Source organism: Pelophylax lessonae (assembly GCF_965119305.1).
Source record: "Pelophylax lessonae genome assembly, chromosome: 4".
Taxonomy (NCBI): domain Eukaryota; kingdom Metazoa; phylum Chordata; class Amphibia; order Anura; family Ranidae; genus Pelophylax; species Pelophylax lessonae.
This window is the reverse complement of record NC_138771.1, coordinates 574,662,082-574,672,787: the sequence shown is the minus strand read 5'-3', so window position 1 is coordinate 574,672,787 and position 10,706 is coordinate 574,662,082. Positions and strand designations below refer to the sequence as shown.

The following is a 10,706-nucleotide window of genomic DNA, read 5'->3' as shown; positions in this document are numbered from 1 at the left end:
TGTAGAGATTTAAGTTCCTCTCGGTGAGGACAAGTAGTGTGATGGGTATGCTCTCCACAAACCAACATTTCTTTCAAATGGGTTTCTTGTCCTGTCACAGGGAAATCTTCCCACCAACAGTAAAAAAATAAAATAAAAAAAATAAATCAAGTTTAGGCTGGAGCTGGACTTAAAACACACTTTCATGTGCTAACATTTTGGAAGTATACAGGGGTGCTTTAGTATACATTTGTCAAAGTGTCCAAGACTATAAAAAGAAAAGCTTGCATTAAGGCCATATTAGGGCTCCCATGGAGGACTCTTTCTGCCATCAACTTCTGTTTCTACATGGTACAGAACATCTGCCAATGTATGTTCAACAACTGCCGTCCATGCCATGTCACTCATCTGTAAGGGGGAAAAAAAAATAAATAAATAAGTTTTCAATTACTAGGTATTGGGCTACATACACTGAATCAGATGGAGTGTTTTATCTTTTGTTGGGTAAACCATAAGATAGCATACAAGGAGAAAGTCTGGCACAAGGGAATATAATCAGTGTAACAGTTACCGGCCCATTCCCCAGAGAGGACTAGCCATCAGGTGCACCAAATGGAAATGTGGTGCCGAAACCGAAAATGCAGGATGCACCTTGGCCAAAAATCGAAAATGACATGACATTTTTAAAAAAAATATTTATATTTATACAAAAAAAAAAAAAAAAAAATTGTATTATATTTAACTTTAACATCATGAATTTAAAGGAATATGATTATATTATAATATATATATATATATATATATATATACATATATACATATATTAGGCCATTCAGTATCTATTGGTCGGTTCTGTATAGACCATACATTGATATCTCTATAGATAGATATTATAGGCCATTTAGTATCTATTGGTCAGTTCAGTACACATACACACACACACACACATATACATACATACACATATTTATATAAAAAATATATTGATCAACCAGTAATTAACCCCCCCAAATGGCCGACAAGGAGAGGCAGACGCTCACAGGACATGAAAAGAAGGCAAGCAGCCTCTGTGTCCACAGTGAGAAGTGGTTGTCACAGACATGGTGCATCCTCTGCAGGCGGGGCACGCCCATCCTTTTTTTCCCATGCTGGCCATGTTATGCAGCCACAACATGTAGAACACTTGGTGAAGTGGATAAATAAGCAATCCTCCTCGTCCTCTGACACCTACGCTCCTACTAGTTTGCCTTCTACGGCAGCTGCCAAAGCGGCCCGTTCCACAGGCTTCTTCTCCACAGCTACTCCTGTCGCCTGACCATCATGCACGGAGGAGTCACCGGGACTATTCGATCATAGTGTCAGTGACATGCTGCTGGAGGATGCGCAGCAATTTGAAAGCTGTGAGGTTGGTTCCCAAGTTGATGAAGGGAATAACGTGAGCCTAGAGAGAGGGGGTGACAATGAAAGACAAGAAACTAGCAGTCATGTCGCCACAGCTACGGCATACTGCCAAGTTTGCTCCAGTGAATAGGAGGGAGGGGATGAGGAGTTCACTGTCTGTACTTGGGTAACTGACAGGATAGGAGGAAGAAAGTGAGGGGGAGGAGGAGGCACAACTCCAAACGATGCAGGATGTGCTCCAGGGGCCGCCATAGGAGTAGCCAACCTATTGCATCACAGCACAGAGCTCCACAGGTGCAGGGTGCTGCAAACTCCCCGCAGACTTCCAAAAGTTCATTAGTGTGGGCTTTTTTCAGCACATCTGCAGTAGACTGCAGCATTGCGGTTTGCAACATCTGTCTGAAGCAGATCAAGCGTGGCTAGAACACCAGCTGCTTGGGAACCACATGCTTGACAAGACATACAAGGACCTGCCATGCAGTCCTTTGGCAACAGCACTTGAAAGAGCCACAAGATAAAAACAAGCATACTTCACCTTGATCCTCATCTCGGATCTCTAACCCTACTATGCCTCATGTCTTCTCAAAAACCTGCCTTGAGAGGGATGATGGTATAGCAATAAGTGCTACAGAGACTCGCACCTAATCTGCTAGCAGTACACCACCACTTGATTTGAGCAGCAGGCAAATTTCACTACCCCAGTTGCTGAACCGTAGAAAGAAATCCTGTCCCAGTCATCCACATGCTCAGCGTCTTAATGCTAGTTTGGCCAAATTGCTAGCATTACAAATTGCTGCCTTTTTATCTGGTAGACTCTGCTCCCTTTTGCGAATTTGTGGAATGTGCTGTACCACAGTGGCAGGTACCAAAATGGCATTTCTTTTCACATAAGGCCATTCTGGCTATTTACCATCATGTGGAAGGTAGTGTTTTGGCCTCGTTGGACAGAACAGTCAGCAGGAAGGTTTACATTACTGTTGACTCTTGGTCAAGGCATGGGAAGGAACATTACATTTCCTTCAGGGCGCACTGGGTAACTCTGCTGGCAGCTGGAAAGGATGCAGGACAGGGTTCAGTGTTGCAGCTTGTTTTGCCACCATGCCTCCAAAAAGCTGGTGCTGCCACATCTGGCTACTCCACCACCTCCTCTTCCTTTTCTTCTCTTTCTTCCATGTCCTCTTGTGCTCAATTGTCCACAGAAGCAGCAGTGCTCCCTAAGCGTTCAAGGGGCTACACAAGCAGTCAGGCTAAAAGATGCCATGCCGTGCTTCAGTTGGTCTGTCTAGGGCAGGGATTCTCAAACTACGGCCCTCCAGCTGTTGTGGAACTACACATCCCATGAGGCATTGTAAAACTCTGGCATTCACAGACATGACAATTCATGATGGGAATTGTAGTTCCTGAACAACTGGAGGGCCATAGTTTGAAGACCCTTGGTCTAGGGGATAGGAGTCACACCAGGGCAGAGATTCAGTCAGCTCTGCAGGGGCAGACTCAGATGGTTGACGCCACGACAGCTTGAGCCAGGAATGGTTGTATGCGACAATGGCACCAACCTTCTCTCCGCTCTCTGACAGGGACACTTGACACATGTTCCATGCTTGGCACATGTCCCGAATCTGGTGGTGCAGCGTTTCTTGACCAGATACTTGGTTTACAAGATCTCCTGAGGCAGCCCAGAAAAGTCTGTGGCTATTTCCAGGAGGAGGAGGAGATTGCTCCTGCTGACAATGTCATCTTTAGTGACCCAGAGGACTCAGACGCTCAGGCCTCCTCAAACTTACGTTGCATGGGCTCCTACTTTTAAAAAAGGGACCAAAAGTAATGGGACAGATTAAACAATCATAAATCGAACTTTCCACTTTTTAATAATTGGTTGCAAATCCTTTGCAGTCAATTACAGCCTGAAGTCTAGTACGCATAGACATGACCAGACGATGGGTTTCATCCCTGCTGATGCTTTGCCAGGCCTCTACTGCAACTGTCTTCAGTTCCTGCTTGTTCTTGGGGCATTTTCCCTTCAGTTTTGTCTTCAGCAAGTGAAATGCATGCTCAAATCGGATTCAGGTCAGGTGATTGACTTGGCCATCGCATAACATTCCACTTCTTTCCCTTAAAAAAAAAACTCTTTGGTTGCTTTCGCAGTATGCTTCGAGTCATTGTCCATCTGCACTGTGAAGCGCCATCCAATGAGTTCTGAAGCATTTGGCTGAATAGGAGCAGATATTGCCAGAAACACTTCAGAATTCATCCTGCTGCTTTTGTCAGCAGTCACATCAATAAATACAAGAGAACCAGTTCCATTGGCAGCTATACATGCCCACGCCATGACACTACCACCAGCATGCTTCACTGATGAGGTGGTATGCTTTGGACCATGAGTAGTTCCTTTCCTTCTCCATACTCTTCTCTTCCCATCACTCTGGTACAAGTTGATCTTGTCTCATCTGTCCATAGGATGTTGTTCCAGAACTGTGAAGGCTTTTTTAGATGTTGTTTGGCAAACTCTAATCTGGCCTTCCTGTTTGAGGCTCACCAATGGTTTACATCTTTTGGTGAACCCTCTGTATTCACTCTGGTGAAGTCTTCTCTTGATTGTTGACTTTGACACACATACACCTACCTCCTGGAGAGTGTTCTTGATCTGGCCATCTGTTGTGAAGGGTGTTTTCTTCACCTGGGAAAGAATTCTTAGGTCATCCACCAAAGTTGTTTTCCGTGGTCTTTCGGGTCTTTTGGCATTGCTGAGCTCATCGGTGCGTTCTCTCTTTTTAAGGATGTTCCAAACAGTTGATTTGGCCACACCTAATGTTTTCGCTATCTCTCTGATGGGTTTGTTTTGTTTTTTTCAGCCTAATGATGGCCTGATAGTGACAGCTCTTTGGATCTCTTATTGAGAGTTGACAGCAACAGATTCCAAATGCAAATAGCACACTTGAAATTAACTCTGGACCTTTTATCTGCTCCTTGTAAATGGGATAATGAGGGAATAACACACACCTGGCCATGGGACAGCTGAGCAGCCAATTGTCCCATTACTTTTGGTCCCTTAAAAAGTGGGAGGCACATATACAAACTGTTGCAATTCCTACACCTTTCACCTGATTTGGGTGTAAATACCCTCAGATTAAAGCCTGCAGTTAAAGCACATCTTGTTTGTTTCATTTCAAATCCATTGTGGTGGTGTACAGAGTCAAAAAGATTAGAATTGTGTCAATGTCCCAATATTTATGGACCTGACTGTGTGTATATTATATATATATATATATATATATATATTATATATATATATATATTTTTATTTATTATGTGGCAGAGATTTGCCCTGCCAGGGTCTAAAAAGTGAACGTGACTCAGAATTCTCAACCAGGCAGGTTGAGGAGCTCCAGGGAGCTTGTGACATGAAGAGGAAACTGGCTTTTCAGTTTCCTCAGTGTTTTAAAAAGTCCAGTTTGGGACCTGAAGCTTGGAGATTTCCAAGTGATCCGGGTGTGATGAAATCTCCAATCCTGGGTCCAACTATTCAGTATAGCCAGAAAACAAATTGGTCAGGTGTGTGCTGGGCTTTTAATAATGACCTGACCATGGTTCATTGCTCCACCCTGGCAGACAGGAGGTCTGGCCTAGGAGTCAGGAGGGCTCCACGTGGGAGTCAGTGCGGCACGAGGCTGCTATCTGTGTGCACCCTGTGAGATCCCTGCTGTAGTTTCATCCCATGGCCACCAGAGGGAGTTGGCCAGTAGAAGTGCAGAAGAAGAAAGTCAACATGGCAAGACCTGTTACACTGAGGGGTAAGACTGTGGCCGTTGAAGTCATGGGAAAGACTGACTGAGTGCTCACATTGGAGTGGACATGATCCTAACTGGGAGATCCACTGTTGGTGCAGAAAAGGACTTGCCTTGCTGCAGTGCCCTGTCCAGTGGGGACTTGCCTTGCTGCAGTGCCCTGTCCAGTGGGGACTTGCCTTGCTGCAGTGCCCTGTCCAGTGGGGAGGCAAGTGTTAAAAGTAAAATGTGACAATGTGATGTGTAAAACTGCTAATGTGTTAGCTAAAGTTGGTTGGCCTTTTTTATAATGGCTATTGCAGCTCACTAGAGATAAAAACATTGCTACTATATCAGCTGAAAAAGGTTCGGAGTTTAATGAGGTAGGGGTAATTGCTAAGCAGGATATGCTATTCCCCCCTAGCAACAGTATATAAGGCTGCAGAGGTGTTCCTAGAAACCTCCAGGGAGCTCTGCGTGTTGGAGCCAGAGGTTGCCCGGGACAACTGTGGTGCTGCTCTGATGGATAAGAGGGTACTTGACCTTGGTGATGAGAATATGGAGAATGGTAAAACAAATGTCTGAATTTTACTTGTGATGATAATGGGTTAATGTGGTCTGTCACAGCGGACAACAAAAGTGTTCAGGAGTTTAATGAAAAAACAATTGAAAAAGGATTAAAAGAGGTGCATGCAAGCCAGCCAGCCCCCAGTCTGATGTACTCACCCTCCAGTCTGCCACCAACCAAGTAGACCTGTCTCGATCGAGACAGGTCTACTTGGTTGGTGGCAGACTGGAGGGTGAGTACATCAGACTGGGGGCTGGCTGGCTTCCATGCACCTCTTTTTATTCTTTTTCAATTGTTTTTTCCGATACAGGGATGGAGAAGACGCTGGGCATACCTGCCAGTGTCTCATTTAAAGTCCCACATAGCCCACATTGTCTAGGAGTTTAATGAATCACCACCAGAGCAAGATGGTAACAATATGGTATTGAAGCCTGTTATGTTTAAAAATGTATTGCCAGAGTTTAGATTTAACAAAAGTGACATGTGCAAGGTGTCTGCTGCTGAACTCTGTCCTGTGTCTCCTTCGGTAGATGGAGCAGTGCTGCTGATTGGAGCACAAACAAGGCAGACTGGGATAGTATGGCCATAAGGATATTAGCATGGTGGAAAGACATTTCTAAAGGTAATAGTGAGGTGGACACTATGGCTGCTGTGAAAAAATGGAGGCTGCAGAGTCAGTGATCACAGGTTCATTGGCTGTTGCAGAGATTAACCCTCTCATGACTGAAGGTCCGAGCAAGTGTGAACGCACAGCAGAAATTTTGTCCACAATGCATACAGGAGGAAAATGGTGTGCATTTTGTGACAGACGTGCTAAAAGAAATGCTAGCATCATGGAGTGTACAGCCGGTGTATATCTTGCCGTCCTCTCCTGCGTTTGAAAAACATGTACCACGGGGTATGGCTGATTGGCACTGGATATTGCAGGCTGTACTGTGCAGAGATAGCCAATGGTGGACTGAGAGTCACTCTGGAGTACTGTTGGACAAGACAGAAGTCTGGGAGGAAATGCCAGAGTGCACAAGTATATGTGATGTGGTAGGGGTCGTCAACCCAAAAGTGAAATTATATAGTGATGGTTGGTTGTCAGGACAGTTGCTGGAAGAGGGTCATGTGCCAGTGGAGTTGGTGGATAGTGATGTCGCTGTGGAATGCGATCACGCTGCTCTGTGCGATTTCTCTCCAGCCACTGCCCTGCCAAACACTGAAGTTGGTTATGATAAAGGTGTTGATGGTTTTCACAATGAGGAAAAGTGCAAATTACTGGTAAATGTTTTGGTTACCATGGGTGACAACCAAAATAAGGGTAGACCTGATTGTCAAGGTGACATGGTTGCTGCTAATCGTAAAAAAATGCAGGAAGATGAATTATGGTATGACAGCCACAGAGGTAATAGGTGCAGTAGAATCAGGCCCCTTACAGGTTCAGGAGGGTAATTCTGGGAAAGATTTGCAGAGGTCCAGGAACGTCCCAAGATATAAAAAAGGTCAGAGGACACAGGCCCAAAGCTTAACCAGGTGTCATTTAATTTAATTTTAATTTAATTCCAAAATAAAAGAGCCCATGCCTATTACTAAAAAAAAGTGTTGAAAAGTGTGACCACCCCCCCCCCTCCCCCCCCTTGCAAAATTACATCAAGCGAGAAGGGTTGGTCCAGAGGAAATCAAGGGAGCGCCTTGTAACTTTAAAGGTACCCGACACCTAAAGGTTAGTAGTCAGCCTAGGTGTAAAAAAGGTACCTGGGCAAGGAAAGCCCTTAAAAAATAAAGAAAAAGCGAGTCCTTTAAACGCTCTACACTTGATGCGAGTCTCACTATATAAACATACATACACAAATTATATATGTTCTTTTTATCTTCGGTTTCACTTTTTAAACTGGGCAGCACTGTAATCTCACAAGATTACAGGCAACCCACCCACTTTTACATGGATCTCAGCCGTGAGAGGAAAAACCCTCTGAGAACTGAACGCGTTTGTTACCCAAAAAAACAGATCCTGTTCCCTTAAAGAGGTTGTAAACCCGTAACATTTTTTTTTTTTTGCAACCTGAAAGGTAAACGCATAATGAGCTAGTATGCACTGCATACTAGCACATTATGAAATACTTGCCTTAGAACGAGCCTCCGCTGTGCCGCCCGCTTACCTGTATGACGGGCGACATGTCCAGTCGCCCGTCTTCCGGGATTGCGGCATCCGGCCATCTGATTGGCCGGAGCCGCTGTGACGCCACTCCCGCGCGCGGGAGCCGACGGTCACGGCACTCTGAAGGAACGGCAAAAGTGGCCATTCCTTCAGAGCGCATGCGCCAGGGACGTCACTGGCTGCATGCAAGGTAAATATCTCCTAAACGGTACATGTTTAGGAGATATTTACAGTACCTATAGGCAAGCCTTATCATAGGCTTACCTATAGGTACAAGTTACAGAGGAGGGTTTACTTCCTCTTTAAAGCACAATGTAATTTGCTCCCCTCCCCCGTATCACTAAAAATACCTGGCTGATCCTGCCAGTTTCTACCCTCCTCCCTGTACACTGACCATGGGTCCACTTATGTGTCTTCATCATCCACAGCAATATGCAGCTTTCCTCTGTCTCCCTCCCCCTCCCATCCCTGCCAGCTTGCTAGCGCCGCTCTGCTCCCCTCCCAGCTGCTACAAAACTATGATCTCTACATCACATCATCCCCTCTGTTATTACAAACTGTATCCCAGTGGCTGTGCTTTATAGAGGAAAAAAAAAAAAAAAAAAAAAAAAGCAGATTTCTACCCGTTTTCACTGCACCGCTCGGCTGTCATGTGACTCCCGGCTCTCTCCTCCTTTCCTCCTCAGCCGACGTCAGAGGAAGTTCTTGGCCACGCCCCCTGGAGATGTCAGACAGGGAGAGAAGAAGGCCGGGAGTCAGGTGATCACCGACAGAAGCTGTGAAAAATGGGTAGAAATCTGCTTTTGTTTTAATAAAGCACAGGCCCTAGGATACAGTTTGTAATCTAACAGAGGTGATGATGTAAAGATCACATAGTGGCTTAACCACTTGAAGCTCTCCACTTCATAAGAAAAGTGCCAGAGGAGATAATTTTCCTATGAGAACTGCAGAGAAGTTAACAGAGGAAAACTGCTCAGTTTCATAAAATGTACACCCAACTTTGCTGAGCAGCGATAGGATTGCTCCTGATTGCCAGAACTCCACAAGTACACTATATCACCCTGCACCCATCCTAAACCTACTTTGTTCCACCCTGCTAAACAGAACACCTAAAGTGCACCAACAGCTAGCTGAAGATACTGGAAATCGATCTACTCTGTACGTCCACGTCTCTGCTCGGTTTGTCAGAAATTCAGCGTTGCACCTATATTCACTAAGGAGGAACTCTAACCTCTACCAAAGTTCATATGGTGCAACCTCTACCAAAGTTCATATGGTTATATATGGTGCAAAGTTCACTAAGTTAGGACCTGTGATTTCAGGGAGACCAACTGGCCTACAACAAGCCACCTCTGTTCCCCCCCCCCCCCTTTATGCCTGAGCACATAGGCCACACCGGAGTCATTTGAAGTGGTAAATTGTTTTTGTATAATTGGCATATGCCTTTGAGATATACTGTTTATATCAGAGTTGAAGTCTTTATTACTCAGTGTTTTTACTGTTGTTCTAGGACCAAAGCCACTTAAAAAGATACTTTCTAGTCTACTACTATCTGTGTATGTATACTATGGTCCTGCACTGACATTAGGTGTGCCAGAGGGGCTGAGAGGCAGGAGCACAGAACCCAATATACCCAAGTGGCTACTTCAGGGGTGGCGCTACACATACAAATATACATTTTTTTATATTCCTTTTTCATTCATTTTACTATACATTTAAATGTAGGTTATTGATCTACGTTCTACGACAATTACTAGCTCAATCCTCCTGAGGAAGCGACAAATGTCACAAAATTTGAAGAGGAGTAGCCGCAACCGGTTTTCCACCGCCTACTATCTAGGACTCCCTATGCCATCTTTGGATATTAGGAAATAGTTTTAGCCTATGGAAAATGGTGAAGCCAATCTTGAGCTTGTTTCTGTCGTTTTCACAATACTACTTATATTAGTTTCTGTATCTCCTGTGTGTCTTTTAATAGGCTGTACAAAAAAATAAATACAAGCGAATGTTATTACAAACAATTTATGTGTGAAATCCTTGCCTTAGGGTCCTTTCACACGGCCGCTCCGTGTGTCCGCAAATCATCCTATTTTTTTGCGGACATAATGTAAGTGAATGGCACTGCGGATGTCAGCGGAATACCATCCGCTGACATCAGATTTTCCTCCTTTCAGTTCTGTTCCGTTTTTACGAATGGAACAGAACCCTATTTTTTCTTCCGTGTAAAAAACGTAAAGGAAGGCAAAATCGGATGTCAGCGGTGTCATCCGCTGACATCCGCAGTGCCATATACTTACATTATGTCCGCATATCATCCGCAAACGGATAGGATGATATGCGGGCACACGGAGCGGATGACAGAAATGTCATCCGCTCTGTGGAAAAAAAAAAAAAGTCCCGCAGCGGACCTTTCACACGGAGCGGCCGTGTGAAAGGACCCTTAGGGTACTGAGATAGTCCATCATTTGAGGTTATACCTCTCTTTTGCTTAGGAGTTATCACTTTTGCATGAAGATACCCCTTTAACAACTTATACGGTTAAGGCACCTACGATTTTGTACTTTCTAGAGCTGTTCTCATTGTGCTTTTGAGTGAAAATCTGTTGAATACCTTGTATAGCTGTCAAACTAGGAAGCCTAGAATTTCAGGAACAAGGCTCAAAACATTTTCCATATAATACGCCAAATCTGCCAGTCTTGCTTCATAAATCCCCCCCAATGTCCTAACTATGTATGGCTTCCCTCTAGTCTTTACATATGGGACAAAAATGGCACTTTTCCACTGCATGGAACCGAACGGTTCGGCTCGGTTTTGCGCTTTTCCACTGCATAGTACGGTGTTGGAATGGTTC

The 10,706-nt window shown here is 44.6% G+C and overlaps 1 protein-coding gene across 1 annotated transcript in view; it reads right to left on the bottom strand.

The window, feature by feature from the left end:
* Positions 1-254: 254 nt before the first annotated feature.
* The window catches only part of ASH2L (ASH2 like, histone lysine methyltransferase complex subunit), a 65,024-nt gene continuing 54,572 nt past the window's right edge, over positions 255-10,706 (bottom strand). The window contains exon 16 of the mRNA XM_082255224.1: positions 255-387. Within this exon, the coding sequence (XP_082111350.1) occupies positions 280-387 (108 nt within the window). The 3' untranslated portion in view covers positions 255-279. The remainder of the gene's footprint in view (positions 388-10,706) is intronic.